Source organism: Bufo gargarizans, chromosome 2 (assembly GCF_014858855.1).
Source record: "Bufo gargarizans isolate SCDJY-AF-19 chromosome 2, ASM1485885v1, whole genome shotgun sequence".
Taxonomy (NCBI): Eukaryota; Metazoa; Chordata; class Amphibia; order Anura; family Bufonidae; genus Bufo; species Bufo gargarizans.
The window spans coordinates 642,667,251-642,689,483 of record NC_058081.1 but is presented as its reverse complement, the minus strand read 5'-3'; the positions used below and the strand labels follow the sequence as shown (position 1 = coordinate 642,689,483).

Here is a 22,233-nt window from a genome sequence, read left to right as displayed (position 1 = left end):
CGAAGCCAAAGCCTTTGGGTCCAGCTGTATCCAGGTAGGAGCACCGTGACACACATAAAGAGACATTTTGCGCCGCACTATACCACTCGGCATTCCTTCACCTGGGACGTGCGTTATAGAGGGCCCTAGGGGGAGGCGCCTGTGGCAGTAAGGCCTCCTGCACACGTACGTGTGAGCCCCGTGGACGTGCTGTCCGCGGAGCAGCGGATCGCGGACCCATTCACTTTAATGGGTACGCGATCCGGGCTTTCCGCAAAAAATAGGACATGTTCTATCTTTTTGCAGAATGGAAGTACGGGACGAAACCCTACAGAAACACTCCGTAGTGCTTCCGTAGGGTTCCGTTCCGTATCTCCGGATTTGCGGACACATTCAAGTGAATGGGTCCGCATCTGTGATGCGGAATGCCCACGGAAAGGCACTCGTGTATTGCGGATCCGCAAATGCGGTCTGTAATACAGCAACGGGGCGCACATGTTTGTGTGCAGGAGGCCTAACTCATGACAACACGAGTTTATATTGGGCCACAGATTGTCTGGGTCTAGCAGATGCCACTTTTTCTTGCTCCCTGCCAAGAGCTCTGGACTTCCGCTTGTTCACTGCGTTAAGTGATGACACTTGTATCCATGTATTGGAAAGAGGAAGTTTGCACAGGGCGTGAAGAGTTTTGTGTAGTTGCAGGAAATGGAGAAGAAATGCTAGTCCTTACTAGATTAAAAGGCCTGGTGTCCTTTTTATTAGACGTCCTTACAGTAAGCAGTGTCATAAAGGCAGGCATGGGATCCAGCCGGTTCTCTCCGGTTCTGCCGAACCGTTTGTTAAAATTACAGGCGGTTCGCAGGACCGGTGAGAAGCAGGGATCCCGACCCGATCCTGCAGCTGCGCCTGCACCAGTGGCGTAGCTATAGGGGTGGGGGCGGAGCGGAAGCCGAGAGGAGAGGCCCTGTGTGACGCGCACTGTGCAGGGCAGCTGGGCAGGCGAAGTGAGGAGGGGCCGGGGGAGCGGCTTCAGTTGAGGTGCGACGCAGGACTTAGTCACGTACCTCACTGTGACCTCCTGCGGCGGATCTCGCGAGATGACGCGATGACGCGGCGCGGGAAGGCACAGTGAGCGAGGCATTGGTGACCGCCTGTACCAGGATGCCACAAGCTGTGAAGGAGAGAGAGGTAAGTATTAATTATTTCTCCTAAGCAGGTGCCTACTCCACCTTCCCCTCATCCTGACCCAATGTTTAGATTCTTTTAGCCAAACAAGAGTTATGGATGGGGTTGATGACAATATTTAAGGTGGCCACACACAGGGAAACACATCTATTTTGCCCACAGAGTAAGAGCAGCTTTTTTAAGCGGTACTCCACTATGTAATGGCCCCCTCTTTATTATTAATATAATGGCCCCCTCTTTATTATTAATGTAATGGCCCCCTCTTTATTATTAATGTAATGGCCCCCTCTTTGTTATTAAAGTGGGGGCCATTATATTAATAATAAAGAGGGGGCCATTATATTAATAATAAAGAGGGGGCCATTATATTAATAATAAAGAGGGGGCCATTATATTAATAATAAAGAGGGGGCCATTATATTAATAAAAAAGAGGGGGCCATTATATTAATAATAAAGAGGGGGCCATTATATTAATAATAAAGAGGGGGCCATTATATTAATAATAAAGAGGGGGCCATTATATTAATAATAAAGAGGGGGCCATTATATTAATAATAAAGAGGGGGCCATTATATTAATAATAAAGAGGGGGCCATTATATTAATAAAAAAGAGGGGGTCATTATAATAAAGAGGGGGCCGTTACAGTAATAACAGAGGGGGCCATTATATTAATAATAAAGAGGGGGCCATTATATTAATAATAAAGAGGGGGCCATTATATTAATAAAAAAGAGGGGGTCATTATAATAAAGAGGGGGCCGTTACAGTAATAACAGAGGGGGCCATTATAATAATAATAAAGAGGGGGCCATTATAATAATAATAAAGAGGGGGCCATTATAATAATAATAAAGAGGGGGCCATTATAATAATAATAGAGGGGGCCGTTACAGTAATAACAAAGAGGGCCGTTACAGTAATAACAAAGAGGGGGCCGTTACAGTAATAACAAAGAGGGGGCCGTTACAGTAATAACAGAGGGGGCCGTTACAGTAATAACAAAGAGGGGGCCGTTACAGTAATAATAAAGAGGGGGCCATTATATTAATAATAAAGAGGGGGCCATTATATTAATAATAAAGAGGGGGCCATTATATTAATAATAAAGAGGGGGCCATTATATTAATAATAAAGAGGGGGCCATTATAATAATAATAAAGAGGGGGCCATTATAATAATAATAGAGGGGGCCGTTACAGTAATAACAAAGAGGGGGCCGTTACAGTAATAACAGAGGGGGCCGTTACAGTAATAACAAAGAGGGGGCCGTTACAGTAATAATAAAGAGGGGGCCATTATATTAATAAAAAAGAGGGGGTCATTATATTAATAAAAAAGAGGGGGTCATTATAATAAAGAGGGGGCCGTTACAGTAATAACAAAGAGGGGGCCGTTACAGTAATAACAGAGGGGGCCATTATATTAATAATAAAGAGGGGGCCATTATAATAATAATAGAGGGGGCCGTTACAGTAATAACAAAGAGGGGGCCGTTACAGTAATAACAAAGAGGGGGCCGTTACAGTAATAACAAAGAGGGGGCCGTTACAGTAATAACAAAGAGGGGGCCGTTACAGTAATAATAAAGAGGGGGCCGTTACAGTAATAATAAAGAGGGGGCCATTATATTAATAAAAAAGAGGGGGTCATTATATTAATAATAAAGAGGGGGTCATTATATTAATAATAAAGAGGGGGCCATTATATTAATAATAAAGAGGGGGCCATTATATTAATAATAAAGAGGGGGCCATTATATTAATAAAAAAGAGGGGGTCATTATATTAATAACAAAGAGTGGGCCATTACAGTAATAAAAAAGAGGGGGCCATTACAGTAATAAAAAAGAGGGGGCCATTATATTAATAATAAAGAGGGGGCCATTATATTAATAAAAAAGAGGGGGCCATTATATTAATAAAAAAGAGGGGGTCATTATATTAATAATAAAGAGTGGGCCATTACAGTAATAACAAAGAGGGGGCCATTATATTAATAACAAAGAGGGGGCCATTACAGTAATAACAAAGAGGGGGCCATTACAGTAATAACAAAGAGGGGGCCATTACAGTAATAACAAAGAGGGGGCCATTATATTAATAATAAAGAGGGGGCCATTATATTAATAATAAAGAGGGGGCCATTATATTAATAATAAAGAGGGGGCCATTATATTAATAATAAAGAGGGGGCCATTATATTAATAATAAAGAGGGGGCCATTATATTAATAATAAAGAGGGGGCCATTATATTAATAATAAAGAGGGGGCCATTATATTAATAATAAAGAGGGGGCCATTATATTAATAATAAAGAGGGGGCCATTATATTAATAATAAAGAGGGGGCCATTATATTAATAATAAAGAGGGGGCCATTATATTAATAATAAAGAGGGGGCCATTATATTAATAATAAAGAGGGGGCCATTATATTAATAATAAAGAGGGGGCCATTATATTAATAATAAAGAGGGGGCCATTATATTAATAATAAAGAGGGGGCCATTATATTAATAATAAAGAGGGGGCCATTATATTAATAATAAAGAGGGGGCCATTATATTAATAATAAAGAGGGGGCCATTATATTAATAATAAAGAGGGGGCCATTATATTAATAATAAAGAGGGGGCCATTATATTAATAATAAAGAGGGGGTCATTATATTAATAATAGAGTGGGCCATTACAGTAATAACAAAGAGTGGGCCATTATAATAATAATAATAAAGAGGGGGCCATTACAGTAATAACAAAGAGGGGGCCTAAGGCTTTTTAAAAGTTGAGTGGTATGTGTGTAGTGTATATATAGTGTATTTGTGTGTAGTGTATATATGGTGTATGTAAATATGTCGTGACTGTGTTGCATATATATGGTGTATGTATATATGTGTCATGACTCGTGACGCGCTGCGTATCCACCGCTGAGTAGGGAACCTGTTGTTAAAAATTTGAATCCCACCCCTGCATAAAGGCTTATACATATTTCTACTTATTGACAGATCGATTGGTGATTTCCACATTTTTTAAGGCATCCAACCTGTTTCCCTCGGCCTGTTATGTACAATCCAAAAGACACTGAGAAACTTCTTGGACGCGATTAAAGAGGACCTCTTTGCTTCTGATGTGTCTGTGATAGTTAATTTCTTAATTTCCAGTGAGCGTTCTGATAGCTTCAGCATGGATTGGACAGCGTCGGACCATGTAAGAGTATACCCTAGATTCAATTGCATCGGGGCCATGAGGAGCTAGAACAGAGGATGAGAGTGATAGTGGTTCTAACGATATCATGTTTTGCAATGGTCTCCCTCAGGCCGTTGCTCCCTAGGGCTGTGCAACATAAGGAGGTGGCACCCTTTCTTTCTTTGGTGTACATTCTAGGGCTCCTGCCTAATTGCAGCTGGGGCGCCCATAAGGGTAGGTGTTTAAATGGGTGCAAGGCAGAGCATGTAGAGTGCAAAAGTCAATAACCAGGCCAGATGTGGAAGAATAAACGTCTTTTTACTGAGTGCAAAGAAGAGTAGTAGTACAATTTTCCCCAGATAGCGATGTATGGAGGCTGGCAAACTTGTGGATCGTGGTATTCTCTATAGGCCAGCTTGCTAAAGTCTCTCTCTGTAAAATATCTGGCTGGCTAAGACTATGACTATCAAATGACTGGCCAAATCATATTGTGTAGGGTGTCTTGACTGTAATCCCTTAACTGCAACAAAGTCTGAATAGCTGTAGCAGCAGGTTACCTTGCTGATTGACTCCTCGCTTGGCCATGCAGATTTTCTATCTTCACGACTTTTTCTTTCTCCTTCTTGCTAAGTAGCTTGCTGAGAGCTGTGAGTCGGAAGATTGAAGCAGGGGCCTGGGGAGAGGGGCACATGGTCTTTTCTCTCTCCCCCACCCAGACACTAGTCTAGACTCTCCCTCTAGTCAGAAAGAAGGACCAGACCACTCATGTCCTCCTGTCATTTTCCATCAGTCATCATACCTGTTCAATGTTCTTGCTTACAGAGAGCAGGATTATGGTGGTTAATATTCTACAGATATTTAGTATATATGATGTCCCCTGCTGTATGGATTAGCATCTTTTAGTATAAAACTGGATAAACTGTGACAACCCCAGACTTTGCACTGGAACGAATTACCATACGTCCCGCTGTCTCCATTGTGTGCCAAGCGCAGTTTACCTCTACAGGGGGCGATAAACACTATTGTGACAATAAATACCTAACGACTTGAGGAAGAAGTGCTCCTTTGTATCGAATGCCGCATGAAATATGCCGAACACCTGCCATTATGTAAGACTGACAATTACGGTAGGTCTCATTGTGTCTCCTGCATTATCCCTGCCTGTAAGTATAATGGCATTTAAAATGTCTGAATGGATGAAAAATCCATTATAGGCGAAATGTACTGATTTATAGTCGCAATGAGAAGCATGGATCTGATTCAGGTTTTTGTGGAACCAAAGGAAACAATGAATATTGATGGAAATTAATTTCAGGTTTAGAGCAAATGCTTGGAAAACTCCATTGTGGTACTGTTGAGCATGTTCTTACAATAAATGGGGGTTTCTGAGGTGCATATGCCATAAATGTCTGAAGGGGGCAGGAGTCAGGGGTGTAGCTAAAGGCTCATGGGCCCTGGTGCAAGAGTTCAGCTGTCTCCTCAGTCCCATAAACTATGAATGGAGTGGTCGGAATGTGCTCGACCACCACCCCATTTAAACCCCCCCTTACCGTAGTTGTGAAATGAAGCGGTATGGAGGTTCAGAACCTTAAGAGGTTATCGAACCCCTGGAATGCCCCCCTGTATGCCCGTGCCCCTCACACAATGTACTTACCTCACTCCCTGGCATCTGCGTCGCTTATGAAGCCCGCACGGCTGCCACTGCATCTCCCCGGCGCGCAGATGCCGGGGAGCGAGGGTAAGTACAATGGGGGAAATTTATCAAACCTGGTGTAAAGGTAAACTGGCTTAGTTGCCCATAGCAACCAATCAGATTCTTTGGAAAATGAAAGGTGGAATCTGATTGGTTGCTATGGGCAGCTAAACCAGTTTTCCTTTACATCTGTTGAGATAAATCTCCCCCATTGTGTGTGAGGGGCAGGGGCACATGGGGGGGGCATTTCAGGCTTTGGATAACCCCTTTAATTCTGTGGATAGGTGATAAGTGCTCTTTGTGGGACAACCCCCTTTAAATTAGAGATGCCCAAACTGCGGCCCTCGAGCTGTTGCAAAACTATGACTCCCAGCATGCCCGGACAGCCTACAGCAGGGCATGGTGGGAGTTGCAGTTTTACAACAGCTGGAGAGCCGCAGGTTGAGCATGGCTGCTTTAAATGATAAAAATCTGGAGCACCCGTTAAGGCCCTTTTACACAGCCCGACACAGCAGGCAAGTATCGGGAGCATACCGTTGGGTGCATTCCTTTGCACATTCCTTCCCGATAATTGCCCCGATCATTGGCCTGTATACATTTCTTATAGTAAATCCCCTCCAGTGTATCAGTCAGTACAACAATGCTCAGAAGTGCTTTCCATTCTGCACCTGGGCCCTTTAAGATGCAATCCCTTTTTCTATTGTTATTCTCTGGGGGTAGTCTATTAGCTGATGAATCCCAGCCAAAATCAGGCTGTTCTATCCCTTCTACTACTCTAAAAGCTCTTAATTGGTAAATGACATTAGCGATATTACCTAACCGGCTTTGTACACCTTAGCCATTTATAATCAGCTCGTCGTCTACTCTTGTCAGTTTCAAGAGCATAAACACTCGAGAGTGAATTAATAGGCAATAAACAGCTGACAGTTTTACTTTCCCGCATGAAACCCTTTATTTTTAATCAAGGCTTACTTTATACAGTGGCGATCAAAATTAGAGAACAACACACAATTTCCGAAATGTCAAGGTCCTAGTGTAGTCCTATGTGAATATATCCGAACATGAGTAAAATAGCAGTATTTTAATAATATTTCATAAATTGTATTTCTTTTAAAGCACAGAATAAAAATGTAAATGTGATTGAAAAAGAACACTGATCAAAATTAAAGAACACTTTCAGATACCTGCAGGTTATTGGTGTTAATCTGGCAACTGGTGATCTGACAAACCCTATATAACTGGCAGCCTAACTTTCCAGTTTTCACTAAGGCTACTTTCACACTTGCGTTCAGAGCGGATCCGTCTGGTATCTGTACAGACGGATCCACTCCTATAATGCAAACGATGGTATCCTTTCAGAACGGAACCGTTTGCATTATATTTCAGAAAAAAGTCTGTGTATTTTGTATTCAGACGGATCCGTCCAGACTTTACATTGAAAGTCAATGGGGGACGGATCCGTTTGAAAATTGCACCATATTGTGTCACCTTCAAACGAATCCGCCCCCATTGACTTACATTGTAACTCTGGACAGATCCGTTTGCCTCCGCACGGCCAGGCGGACACCCGAACGCTGCAAGCAGCGTTCAGGTGTCCGCCTGCTGAGCGCAAGCCAAGCGGAGCCATACTGGTGCATTCTGAGCGGATCCGCATCCACTCAGAATGCATTAGGGCTGGACGGATCCGTTCGGGGCCGCTTGTGAGAGCCTTCAAACGGAACTCGCAAGCGGAGCCCCGAACGCTAGTGTGAAAGTAGCCTAACTAGGGAAAGACGGAACCCAAAGTGTGTAAAGAAGTCAGTGAAAGGTGGAGGAGGAGGTGTCAAGGTTTGGGGAATGTTTTCTGCAGCAGGAGTTGGACCTCTCATACAGCTACATGGCAGAGTGAATGCAAGTGTGTATCAGAACCTTCTTCAACCACACATGGTTCCTTCCTTGCGTTCATCACTCAATCAGCCAGCAATTTTCATGCAGGACAATGCCCCCTGTCACACAGCGAAACGGGTAAAGCAATTCCTTGAAACTGAAAACATTGAAACCATGAAATTGCCGGCCCAGAGTCCTGATCTAAAACCCAATAGAAAACCTCTGGAAAATCCTTGGTCAAGAAACCCACAACAGTCACAGAACTGTTGACGATACTGGAAGAAGAGTCCACCAAAATCGCACAAGAGCAGTGTGAGACTAGTGATGTCCTGTAGCCGCAGATGACCTGAAGTCATTCAAAGCAAGGGCCTGTGCATTTCTACTGATTGGTGACTGGTGTAACCTTCAGAAAATGTAGTTAGAATTTCTCTCTGTATAAAGGTTTTATGTTGATATACCCGATGTAGTAGAGCAGGGATCAGCAACCTTCGGCACTCCAGCTGTTGTGAAACTACAATTCCCAGCATGCTCCATTCATTTCTATGTGAGTTCTTAGAATAGCAGAGTAAGTATGCATGCTGGGAGTTGTAGTTTCACAACAGCTGGAGTGCCGAAGGTTGCCTACCCGATGTAGTAGAGTTAACACTCATTCTTTCTGAGATGTGTTATCTAAACTAAGCAAACACCTTCAATTGCTTTTCAATGGCTTTTGTTTCAAGATAACGCGATGATTTAAGAAATTTGAGTTAAGAGTTTGAGTGCTAAGGCTACTTTCACACTAGCGTTCGGGCGGATCCGTTCTGAACGGATCCGCTCATATTAATGCAGACGGAGGCTCCGTTCAGTACGGATCCGTCTGCATTAATAACTTTAAAAAAATTCGCAAGTGCGCAAGTGCGAAAGTAGCCTGCGCGGATCCGTTCAGACTTTCAATGTAAAGTCAATGGGGGACGGATCCGCTTGAAGATTGAGCCACATTGTGGCATCTTCAAACGGATCCGTCCCCATTGACTTACATTGAAAGTCTGGACGGATCCGCACGGATCCGCACGCCTCCGAACGGCCAGGCGGACACCCGAACGCTGCAAGCAGCGTTCAGCTGTCCGCCTGTCCGTGCGGAGGCGAGCGGAGCGGAGGCTGAACGCCGCCAGACTGATGCAGTCTGAGCGGATCCGCCTCCATTCAGACTGCATCAGGGCTGGACGGCTGCGTTCGGGTCCGCTCGTGAGCTCCTTCAAACGGAGCTCACGAACGGAAACCCGAACGCTAGTGTGAAAGTAGCCTAACCCTGCTACATCTGTACTTTGCTTATTTTGGAAAACCCTGTTCAAATGGCATAGTGTGCCCCTTAAAAAAAAAAATCCTTCAAATGATGATTAATGTAGATTACATTATTTCTGAAAAAAATCAAATGTTCATTAATTGTTCTCTAATTTTGATCGCCACTTGTATAGGACACTTGAAAGTATTCTAATTTCTGTCGTCTGCCCATGAATATCCAGTTCAGCATCGAAATCGCACAAATGGGATAATCCTGCAGCATAAACTTGTATGGATAAATAAAGAAACATAAAGGGTTTTCCAGTTTTTATAAATAAAACATTGAAGGAGTTGTCTCGCCATGACAGTAATGAAGCTGGCCTTGCAATCGACCCCAATCTTTTTCTCCTGCCGTGGCCACTGTAGGTTAAACGATAGTACGACATGGCGGCCAATAAAGAAACACTGGCACAATAAAGGGCCCCAGTGGCAGGAAACGACCCCATCTGACCTTACCAGCTAGATTCTGATGAAATTTACCTTTTAGGCCTCGTTCACATCTCCATCGAGCAGAAACGGCTGCCTGATCCGGCACAAAGTCCAGATGTGGGCCATACATATAAACGTTTCATGCAACGTTTGGGATCTGGCGGTGAACTTGAGAATTCGGGAATGCCAGATCTGGCGAAATCAGGCAGGCTGTTCTCTGCTAGAGATGTGAACAAGGCCTTAGCTAACCCAACTCCCCCATAAACCTGCATGCCGAGAGAGCAAGGTTTACTGCAATAGGGAGAGGAAGAAACTGCTGGCAAACCCCCCAGCGACTGCTTATCTCATGGCATCTTTCACCATATGATACTTAACAGTTGCTTTTCCTGTGCACATGAGATTCGGGACAAAAATTGCTCACGCATGCAATTGGTTGGGGTCTGAATTCTGGAACCCCCACCATTCGGCACAAAAAAGAGTCCATAGCACTCTTGCCAACGACGCCTCTCCTTCAGTGTTCACCTGTACAGACGGCTGGGCCCGCTTGTCCTATTCACTTGATTGAGATGTGCTGCAATACCAGGCATAGTCCGTAGAGAAGAGCCACTATGCCGGTGCAAAAAATAAAGGGGAAGCAACGCCAGCAGGTCAGTCCCCAACCCAACATACATTAGTGGCTGTCTGTGTATAAGCTATACATAGGATACCCCTATAACATCCGCTATAAAACCGCATGAACTCTAAATGTACCTTTTTATATAACGCCATTATCAGTACAACTACTAGGCGAGGAAACTGAAAAATAAAACTTGGGGTACTTTCACACTAGCGTTTAAGTTTTCTGGTATTGAGTTCCGTCATAGGGGCTCAATAGTGGAAAAACACACTTCCGTTTTGTCCCCATTCATGGTCAGTGAGGACAAAACTGAACAGAACGGAATGCTCCAAAATGCACTCCGTTCCGTTTATTTGCGTTCCCATACTGGAGAGCAAACTGCAACATGTTGTAGTTTGCTTTCTGTCCTGGGATGCCGAGCCAAACTGATCCGTCATGACCCACAATGTAAGTCAATGGGGACGGATTACTTTTCTGTGACACAATCTGCCACAACAGAAAACTGATTCGACCCCCCATTGACTTTTAATGGGGGTAATGCCGGACCGGTCATGGCTATGTTAAAGATAACACAACCGGATCTGTATTATCAGTAGCGGAAGCGTTTTTGCTGAACCCTGCCGGATCCAGCATAAACGCTAGTGTGAAAGTACCTTTCATGGATTTTACCTGTGATGCCTTTCCTGGAGCAGAGTGTCTCCTGTCATGCCTTGCAATGAAAGCCAGAGGCGGACAAGATTGGCTGCTCCACTTCCTAATAAGCAATAGCAATAACAAAGGAAACTCATTGTATTGCTCGGAGGAGCCTTGAGGAGCGCACAGCGTGTTAGAACAGATTACAGGGTTTTTTCATGATGTTTCTTGTAACTTGGCCTTTTTTTATTCCTTTTAAAATAAAAACATGTTCAAGGCTTGGTGCAGAATTCCGCCACGCCGGTCCCAACCTAGAGGCATTAGACAGAAGAGCAAGTCACCATGACTTCTAAACCGCTGCTTGGAATCGAACGTTGTCAGATTTGTCCGATACCATGCACCCTCACTGGAAGACTTCCACTGCTCGTAGGAAATTAAGCAAATTGTAGGGCCTGTTTGCTAGTTGTCTGTCTACAGTAAGGACTCTTCGCACTGAGTGAATTGCATCCAAAGAGAGTGGTTGCTATGGATAAGACAACAGCCCTTTATGGGGTTGTCATGCAGTACTTCCCTAGCAACCAGTCTGAGTCAGAATGTACAATTCATGACTTTACCAGTACTTGTGTAGGTAAAACGAGTCTTGGCTGGATTCCTCCCGTCTCTTACCAAGTGTTTTTTTTTTTTTTTGTTTGTTTTTTTTTAATCTGAATAAAATGGCAGGAAGATTCTCAATTTTGGCAGGATTGTCCATGAACTGGACCGCCTTAAAAGGCATCTGTCAGCAGATTTGTGCCTATGGAACTGACTGACCTGTTACATGTGCCCTTGGCAGCTGTGTTGGTCCCATTTTCATATGTGCCCACATTGCAGAGGAAAATGAAGTTTTAATATATGCAAATGAGCCTCTAGGAGCAACGAGGGCGTTGCCATTGCACTTAGACTTTTGCTCTCTCTGCAACCGCCGCCCACTCTGCACCTGGACGGACAGGGCCAGGCATTGAAAACGTGATCACTGCCTGGCCCTGTCAATTAAAGTGCAGAGGGCATGACTTTTGCAGAAAGAGCCTCTAGGTGTAATGGCAACGCCCTCGTTGCCCCTAGAGGCTCATTTGCATATATTAAAACGTCAGTATCTCCGCTATATGGACACACATGAACATGGAACCAGCACAGATGCCTTCAGCTGCCAATCGCACATGTAACAGGTCAGCCAGTGTCATAGGTACAAACCTACCGACAGAGGCCCTTTAAATGGGGGACTACAGGAGCAGACAAAGTGTGGTTGTCCAAGGAAAGCGGATCTTCCTGTTTAACCCTGCCTCACCCATATTGGTTTATGTTGTAGAAGAAATACCACTTTACAAAAATTGTTCACCAGAAAAATTGCATGTGACCGCCATGTGATTTTTCTGCTATTTTTGGGAGCATCTGTCCATGTTGAAGCTGTGGTTGCCTATAGGACAGTTATTTGTCACCTTTAATGTATTGGGTTGCTAACTGGCTTCTGCTTTTCCACTAATGCATTCAATTCATCAGCCAGCCATGTTAATGTTGTGGCCCTGGGACACGAATGAGCTTCTCTGCGCTCTGTATAATGGATAGCAGAATATCCAGAGAGCAGCTTGGTGTCATCTCCCCGGGCAAAAAAAAAAAGAACATTTCTGTCTGCTGCTATGAATACACAGCAGAGCAGGAGAATCTGGAAGGAATATAAAAGCAAGGTTTTTAATAAAAGTTGCTGAAGCAAATCCACAAACTAATTAAAGTTGTTTAAATTCAGGAAAGCCCTTTGAAACACTAATGATATGACAATGTACACAGGAGACTCTCGCCATAGAGGCCTCGTGTGCTGACTCTGTAGTTGGTCACTTTAGAATTGGCTTTGAGACTCATAGGTCAGTTGCAATCAGACCGGCAATGTCTGTCCAACATAATGTCATTCAAGGGGACCTGAAAAGAATATTTAAAATGCGTTAGTTTATAATTCAGAAGTACATCAAAACAAGATAGGTAACTTTTTTTTTTTTTTTTTTTTTCTGGGGGCGGGGGCCTTTCCATGAAAATTTTCTTCAGAGAAAGGAAATGTTAACTTACCCTTTTAAAGTGTACCCATCATTACTAAATAAATTAGATCTCTCTTCTGCTCCTACTCCTCTCTCACAGCATGCAACACACATGCAACTGCGTCTCCCATTCCATTCTCTTCCCCATCCCCATTTGCCTCACTGTCTACCGTTTACAAGAGATGCGGACTGGGACCTTTAAAGTGGCCCTGGAAAAAAGCTTTAGCTCTGCCCTAGCTGTTTTACAGGCTAGGGCAGTGCTAAAGCCCGCCCATTAGTGGCGGTGACATCACCAGGCTCACTGCTGGGCTGAAGCCTCCACCTAGCAGTCCCTATGTAGAGCCCGGTACATCACCGGTTCTCCTAAAAATGCCTTTTCCCTACGCGATTTAGCACAGGGCAAAGGGGAGCATGGGAGCCGGAGGGGTGAAGATAGGGATATGTCCGGATTCAGCTGTGAACCCAGACAACCCCTTTAAGTTTTATTGTAAAAATGTATACTGTAGAAAATTGTTTTTTATAGGCTGGCCATTTGTACAGTTAAAGTAAAGGTATTCAGACACTTACCACCCACTGGAGCCCAAAGGGATACACTTCACGTATGCGCCTGGAGCTTTTCTCAGTTTTATCATTGCATATGCATTAAGAAAAATAAATTGTTTGCAAAGGTGAATGTAGACAATAAGGTATGTATGGCTCTAACATTTTCTAAGTTCTTACAGGATAACACAGAAAACTGGTGCCCTCCTCATCTTTTCCTTCTCTGTTGTGAGGTATCCTCCTCACACTCCCACAGCATATAACTTTAGTATAGTCATATTTCAATTTAAAATGGGTGCCTTTCCCCTATAGGCAGAGGCCTAGAAGCCTATACGTAAATCAGCCCTTGACTGTACCAATGGCATCAGATGGCAATTTTGCAAGCCAGCAATGAATAAAAAAATTTTGTGTAAGGCCTCATGCACACGACAGTATTTTTTCACGGTCCGCAAAAACGGGGTCCGTAGGTCCGTGACCGTTTTTTCGTCCGTGGGTCTTCCTTGATTTTTGGAGGATCCACGGACATGGAAAAAAAAGTCGTTTTGGTGTCCGCCTGGCCGTGCGGAGCCAAACGGATCCGTCCTGAATTACAATGCAAGTCAATGGGGACGGATCCGTTTGACGTTGACACAATATGATGCAATTGCAAACGGATCCGCCCCCCATTGACTTTTAATGTAAAGTCAGGAGTCCCTTTATACCATCGGATCGGAGTTTTCTCCAATCCGATGGTATATTTTAACTTTAAAGCGTCCCCATCACCATGGGAACGCCTGTTAGAATATACTGTTGGATATGAGTTACATTGTGAAACTCAGATCCGACAGTATATTCTAACACAGAGGCGTTCCCATGGTGATGGGGACGCTTCAGGTTAGAATATACAAAAAAAACTGTGTACATGACTGCCCCCTGCTGACTGGCAGGTGCTGCCAGGCAGCAGGGGGCAGACCCCGCCCCCCTTTTTTTAACTCATTGGTGGCCAGTGTGGCCGCCCCCCTCCCCCCCTGTAGTTAACTCATTGGTGGCCAGTGGGCCCCCCCTCCCTCCCCTGTAGTTAACTCAGTGGTTAACTCCCCTCCCTCCCCCTCCTAATTAAAATCTCCCCCCCTATCATTGGTGGCAGTGGAGAGTACCGACCGGAGTCCCAGTTTAATCGCTGGGGCTCCGATCGGTAACCATGGCAACCGGGACGCTACTGCAGTCCCGGTTGCCATGGTTACTTAGCAATTTGTAGAAGCATCATACTTACCTGCGAGCTGCGATGTCTGTGTCCGGCCGGGAGCTCCTCCTACTGGTAAGTGACAGATCATTAGGCAATGCACCGCACAGACCTGTCACTTACCAGTAGGAGGAGCTCCCGGCCGGACACAGACATCGCAGCTCGCAGGTAAGAATGATGCTTCTACAAATTGCTAAGTAACCATGGCAACCGGGACTGCAGTAGCGTCCCGGTTGCCATGGTTACCGATCGGAGCCCCAGCGATTAAACTGGGACTCCGATCGGTACTCTCCACTGCCACCAATGATAGGGGGGGAGATTTTAATTAGGAGGGGGAAGGAGGGGAGAGGGCCTACTGGCCACCAATGAGTTAACTACAAGGGAGGGGGGGGCTGGCCACCAACGAGTTAACTACAGGGGAGGGAGGGGCCCACTTTCTACCATCGAGTTAACTACAGGGGAGGGAGGAGGGGGGCCCACTGGCTACCAACGAGTTAGCTACAGGGGAGGGAGGGGGGGGGGGGCCGGCACGCACTGGCCACCAATGTGTTAACTACAGGGGGGGGGCAGTCATGTACACAGTTATTTTAGTATATTCTAACCTGAAGCGTCCCCATTACTATGGGAACGCCTCTGTGTTAGAATATACTGTCGGATCTGAGTTTTCACAAAGTGAAAACTCGCCTCTGAAAAAGCTTTTATGCAGACGGATCTTCGGATCCGTCTGTATGAAAGTAACCTACGGCCATGGATGCCAATCTTGTGTGCATCCGTGTTCTTTCACGGACCCATTGACTTGAATGGGTCCGTGAACCGTTGTCCGTCAAAAAAAGGACAGGTCATATTTTTTTGACGGACAGGATACACGGATCACGGTCTCGACAGCAAAACGGTGCATTTTCCGATTTTTCCACGGACCCATTGAAAGTCAATGGGTCCGCGAAAAAATAAAGGAAAACGGCACAACGGCCACGGATGCACACAACGGTCGTGTGCATGAGGCCTAAGGGTACATTCACACGCCGTATAATTTTATCCGCATCCGTTCCGCATTTTGCGGAATAGATGCGGATCCATTCATTTCTATGGGTGAATAAAATGTGCGGACAACATTCAGTATGTTGTCAGCATCCGTGTTTCCGCATTTCTAGTCCGCAAAAATATGAAGCTTGTCCTACTATTGTCTGCACAGATCGGTCCGCAGCCCCATTCAAGTCAATGGATCCGCAAATTGCGGATGACATACGGAATGGTTTCCATATGTCATCCGTTTTTTTTTTGCGGATCAGTTTCCGTATTTTTGAAGGCCTAAATAATTTTTTTCTCTATCTTTTTCCTTCCATTTTTTGCGGAGCGTAAAAAACAGAATACATATGGAACACAAACTGAAGTCATTTGTCCGCAAAATGTGGACACACGGTTCAGTTATTTGCGGACCGCAAAACAGAAAGGATTACACATGGTCGTGTGAATGTACCCTAAATGAGCCTTAATCTTGAAAGGGGTTATTTTTAACTTATCCCTTATCCGTATGATATGGGATAACTATTAGATCGGTGGGGGTCGCTGGACTTGACTATCTCTGGAGCTCCCATAGAAATGAATGGAGCAGCTACACGCATGACCCGACCGGCTGCTTTGTTGGTTTCAGGGGGACTCCATGTGGTGCAGGGCCCCCATTGTTATGGTCAGTAAGGTCACAACAGAAGAACCCCATCCTTCGAATAGTTATCCCCTATCCTTAGGCTATGCTATGGCTTTATAACTGGGGGAGAGATCTGACTTCTAGGACATCTGCCAGTCACCTGAATGAAGGTGCAGAAGCTCTTCCAGCTATTCCCTTGCAAGGTGGCTGTCCCGTCCACATGCTGTGGAAGAAACTGCTCCATTCAAGTACATGGGGGTGCCTTACAGTTCCATTCTCGTCAGATGTAGTTGCAGACTAGTGCGGGTCCAGTCAGTCAGCCCTAAAGGCCACTATACAATGTTCAATCAAGCAGAAGGTTGTCCTGGAAGTAAGTGTTCCTTCCCGACAATCTCTGCTCGTTCATCAGGTAATCGGCGGCACATAATCACTAACGAGAATTCCTACGAACACCCGTTAACGATTATCTGGCCACTGTTCGGCCTCCAAAAAGGAACCTTAAGGATATGCCTTTATTAATGGTGATTAAAATCCATTTAGTTTTGCAGCCTCTCATCCTTAGGCCTTTTTCACATGACCGTATGGCTTTTTCAGTGTTTTGCGGTCCGTTTTTCATGGATCCATTCCATTTTTTGTTTCCGTTTCTGTTCAGTTTTTCTGTTCTGTTTTTCCGTAGGTCATATACAGTATACAGTAATTACATAGAAAAGAATTGGGCTGGGCATAACATTTTCAATAGATGGTTTCAATAGACGGATAAGGAAGACATACGAATGCATTTCCGTATGTGTTCCATTTTTTTTGCGGACCCATTGACTTGAATAGAGCCACGGAACGTGATTGCGGGCAATAATAGGACGTGTTCTATCTTTCAATGGAACGGAAATACGGAAACTGAATGCATACGGAGTACGTTCTGTTTTTTTTTTTTTTTTTTTCCCGGAAGCATTGAAATGAATGGTTCTGTATACGGAATGCAAAAAACGGCCCGTAAATGGAACCATATTATATTTTGTTTCCGTATACGGAACTATTCATTTCAATGGGTCCACAAAAGATGCGGACAGCACTCTGTGTGCTCTCCGCATCCGTTGCACCATTCCATGGCCCCGCAAAAATGATGAGGCGTCCTATTCTTGACCATTTTGTCGACAAGAATAGGCATTTCTATAATAAGCCTCCTATTTCGTTCCGCAAATTGCGGAAGGCACAAGGGCGGCATCCGTTTTTTGCGGACCGCTAAAAAACGGCACGGTCGTGTGCATGAGGCCTTAGGGTACTTTCACACTATAATTTTTTTCTTTTCCGGCACTGAGTTCATAGGGGCTCTATACCGGAAAAGAACTGATCAGTTTTATTCCCATGCATTCTGAATTGAGAGAAATCCATTCAGGATGCATAAGGATGTCTTCAGTTCAGTCACTGAACGGCGTTTTGGACGGAGGAAATACTGCAGCATGCTGCGATATTATCTCCGTCCAAAATTCTGGATCAGTTGAAATGTACCGGAGAGACGGATCCGTTCTTGCAATGCATTTGTAAGACTGATCCATCTACAAATGCTGTCTGTTTGCATGCAGATTGCCGGATCCGGTAGGCAGTTCCGCGCAAGTGTGAAAGTAGTCTAGGACTAGTAGACTGATACAAATTATTTAGTAGTCTTGTTTTTTGGGAAAATACATTCATCTCAGGCTATTTTCACACTCGCGTTTTGGGCGGATCCGTCATGGATCTGCAAAAACTGATGTGTTACAATAATACAACCGCATGCATCCGTCATGAACAGATCCGTTTGTATTATCTGTAACATAGCCAAGACGGAGCCGTCATGAACTCCATTGAAAGTCAATGGGAGACGGATCCGTTTTCTGTTGTGCCAGATTGTCAGAGAAAACGGATCCGTCCCCATTGACTTGCATTGTGTGCCAGGATGCATCCGTCTTGCTCCGCACCACATGGCGGACATAAAAACGCTGCAGGCAGCGCTTTGGTGTCCGCCTCCAAGTCGGAATGGTGACTGATCGGAGGCAAACTGATGCATTCTGAGCGGATCCTTTTCCATTCAGAATGCATTAGAGAAAAACTGATCCGTTTTGGACCGCTTGTGAGAGCCCTGAACGGAAAGCCAAAACGCCAGTGTGAAAGTAGCCTCACATTGGTAAAATGTTGCATTTTCAATATATCAGAAATAACGTTTTCCCTGCAATTCTCAGTAAAATGGATTTAGAAGCAAACATATCTGTACAGCTGTTCTGCTCTAGGCCATTGTGAATGAAGGCTTTACTACATCCGTATACAATGGAGCGATTCTCCTAAAATGGGCACAGAGAGAACCTTTCAGCACATTCTGGCCTCTTGTGCCATTTGGATGGCTCTTGTTGTCCCACGTACAGGTGGCAACAGGTTATATGTAAAACTCTCTGCGTATGCATGTAAAATTCCCAGCACTAATTACTTGCCTCTAAGCCATTCCTGTTGTTGTTTAGATGCCAAATCCTTGTCCCCACAGGAATGTTCCTTCTCGGTAAGCAGTGATGACCTTTTAATCTGGGTGTACCGATAACTTTGTAAACCAACCATAAAAATACTTTTCATTAAAGAGGTTGTCTCATAAAGTCAACTTCTGTCCATAGTACTATGACTTAAGGACCTCATTGGGGGGGGGGGCTGCTTAATACATCTTCTGTGAACCAGAATTCTGAGTTGCTTTGTAAAAATATCTCCTGTTCTGTTGGACAGGGCACATCATGCATGGTTATTCATTTGGATGGTCGCCATGTAACGTTCCTTATCAACTACAGCAAAAGCTGAAGGACAGGCAGTGAGCAGATGAGTTTTGACCGGGTCATAAAAGCAGATTGTGGAGGATGAGAAAAGCGGAACCTGGATGAGTAGGTTAGGAATATGTAGCATGGGTGGTCACCTAGCCTGAGATGTTCTACAGCTTGATGGTGGTGAATGGTCATGGACGTTGGCTGGGGTCTTGTAAAATTTGTTTTTGTTCCATGCATTTAATATAACTGTCCCTCTTTTTGGTACCATTCATGTGCACTACTCACTATTTAAGGGCTGTTGGGCAGTGCTTTGAAGATGTGGCTTATTTATAGATGAACAGGACATTTTTGTCAAATTAGTCCCAAAGTGTTTCTTTCACGTGTCACCTTCGATTTCTTCTGCAGCAGTTTAGACAGAGGTGAAGGTGGGATGGCAGCCATACTGGTAGTCAACCAACTTATCTTTTCATTGACATGGGAGCCAGAGATGTAGCACAAGGTAGACTTGCCGTTCATAACTAATATTGCAGCAGCCATATTCATTGTTGTTGGGGGTTTAAAAATACAAGATATGATAAAGATTTAGCAGAATTTTTTTTGTTTGCCTTGGTAAGCCGCGTACATACAGTGTATCCTCCCTCCCAACAATTTTCCGGATTCTCTTTCAAACAGCTGTTCATCATTTTTATTTACATGACATAAACCTGGAACATCTGGAAGCCGTTCCCTTCACCCAGGGACTAATGCTTCACTGGTTGATATAAAAAGACTAATCCGTTTTCTGACATCGTTTCATTCCACATTTCACATCCCTGGCATTTTACTACCGCAGAGCTTAATCTACTCTGCTGAATAGATTGATCAGTGATTGTTTCCTGCAGCCTTGGCACAGACTACATGATGGCATACCTGGCACCCTCACATAACCGGGTCATAATGTAAAGTTCAACCCCAAGGTATGGGTTGGAGGAACTCATAATAGCCTCCTTTTAATGGTATTTTTTTGGATCCTGTAGTTTAACCAATGTGTCTTACTGGGCAGACAAGTCTGAGGACTTACAGATGTCTGTATTTCGCACAACCCCTTTAAGAACAAAATGAACATGAAATAAGACCCTAAACCCTATAATCTATCTCCTCTCCATTTGCGTTCCGGTTGCATGCATTTTATCGTTCCCTGGTATCAACCAAACTTTACTTGTTTTCTAATACTTTATCAGGTTTCTCAGTTTGAATTCATTGGTTTTTCCTAATTCGCACCCCCACCACTAGGGAATCCAGTCCATATTATGACCATGTTCAGGGCAGTAAAGTCTTATACAAGTCCTTATGTATGTGCCAACACCTAGGATTGGTGGTCTCTTATAAATATATTTTGATGGGCCATCATTTCATTCTGCTGATCAGTGAGGAGGGTCCAGGGAGAAGCTGTGTTGGATCCTGGGGTGTTGCTTTAGTGGCTGCAGAGGTAACAGAAGCACCCGGGGCTAGTGTAGAACAAACTTCTGTTTTCAAGGTTCGGGTTATCTAAGAATTCTGTTATGGATTCCACTACCACGGACCATAGCTTATGGTCTGTGGTAGCGGAATCCATAACAGAATTCTTAGATAACCTGAACCTTGAAAACACAAGTTCACTCATCCCTACCCAGGACTTGTTTCCTGAGAGGCTCTCTGCCACATATGCATACACTAGTATTAGAAGTAAGAGATGTTTTGTGAGAGGCCCTGTTACACATTTTCCAAAACTTCCATTTACACCACTCATGGGAACCCCATCAGTCACACGTTCATGGCCTATCCTCTGCATATTCCTGAGTCCTACGAACTTTGAGAGGTGAATATGAGGGAGCATTAAAAGCACAAACACCGGCTCACCTTAAGAATTCTAGTACAGACGCTGCGGTAGATAGCACCTATATGTCATGTCTTTTCTTTTTCAGGAAAGTGAAGATGCAGTCAAGGTTTTAGCGAAAGAAAAAGATCTTTTGGAGCGGGAAAAGTGGGAACTGCGGCGCCAGGCCAAGGAAGCAACAGACCATGCCAGTTCTCTTCGGTCACAGTTGGACTTGAAGGACAATCGGATCAAAGAGCTTGAAGCTGAGCTAGCAATGGTGAGATATAAAATATATTTACTTTTGACCCTGGTGTTCTTCTATTAGCAGTTTAAAGAGAGATATAGTGCAGTTCTTCCCAACACCTAGTCATCCATAACTTTCAACACCATAACCAAAGACCGGGCCTCCTTGCAGAGAGTACAAATCATTCCTGACCACTGCAATAACGTAACGTGCCATATTTATATTCAGTCGTGACAACCAATCAGAAGTGTGCTATCATCTGTTTGGTGTAATGATATGAAGCATGATTGGTTGTCATGGATTATTGTAAACTATGCACCAAAATTTAATGTTGGTGAGTCTAGTGGTCCTTTTCAGCCCTATTAAAGACAACATTGCAACTATTTACTGTAACCAATAAAAAATTGTTGACATTGTTGGTCTCCCATGAAGACATGATCACTCGTGTGCGTGGTCTGTGAAAGAGTGCTGGGACTTCTTTCAGGGTGTAGGTGGCCCAGAACCTGAACTTCCAACAATGTGATCCAATACAGACTCATTTAAATCCAAGTTGCAATATAGGGAGGTTAATTTTGTATACATGTACATTGACATTTTACACCCCTTTATATAATGAGCGGTTTTATTTTAATCTTCCACACATAATTTACATCGGTGTATTATCATTTTTTGAAGTTTGAAGCATAACATGAATTGGTTATAGAAGTAGATTGAATGTTATGCTGGTTAGTTTTTTCAAAGAGTTTTCCAAGATTTTATGATACCTATCTTCTGGATATGGTCATGAGTATCTGGTGGTGGTCCGAAACCTGGGACCCCCGCTGATCAGCTGTTTGAAAAGGCACCGGCGCTTCTGTGAGCTCTAAGGCCTCCTCTGTGCTTACCAAGCACAGCTCTATACATTGTACATGCTTGGTATTGCAGCTCATCCCTATTCACTTCAGTGGGGCTGAGCTGCGCCCATCTCTGGACAATGTGTCATCACTGGCCTTGGAAAAG

At 44.2% G+C, this 22,233-nt stretch overlaps 1 protein-coding gene across 4 annotated transcripts in view; it reads left to right on the top strand.

The window, feature by feature from the left end:
- LOC122928882 (kazrin-like) overlaps positions 1-22,233 on the top strand; it is a 174,829-nt gene that overhangs the window by 128,721 nt on the left and 23,875 nt on the right. For all 4 annotated transcript variants that reach the window (XM_044282174.1, XM_044282173.1, XM_044282175.1 and 1 more), the window contains one exon: positions 21,097-21,267. In XM_044282174.1, coding sequence (XP_044138109.1) covers positions 21,097-21,267 — 171 coding nt within the window. The remainder of the gene's footprint in view (positions 1-21,096; positions 21,268-22,233) is intronic.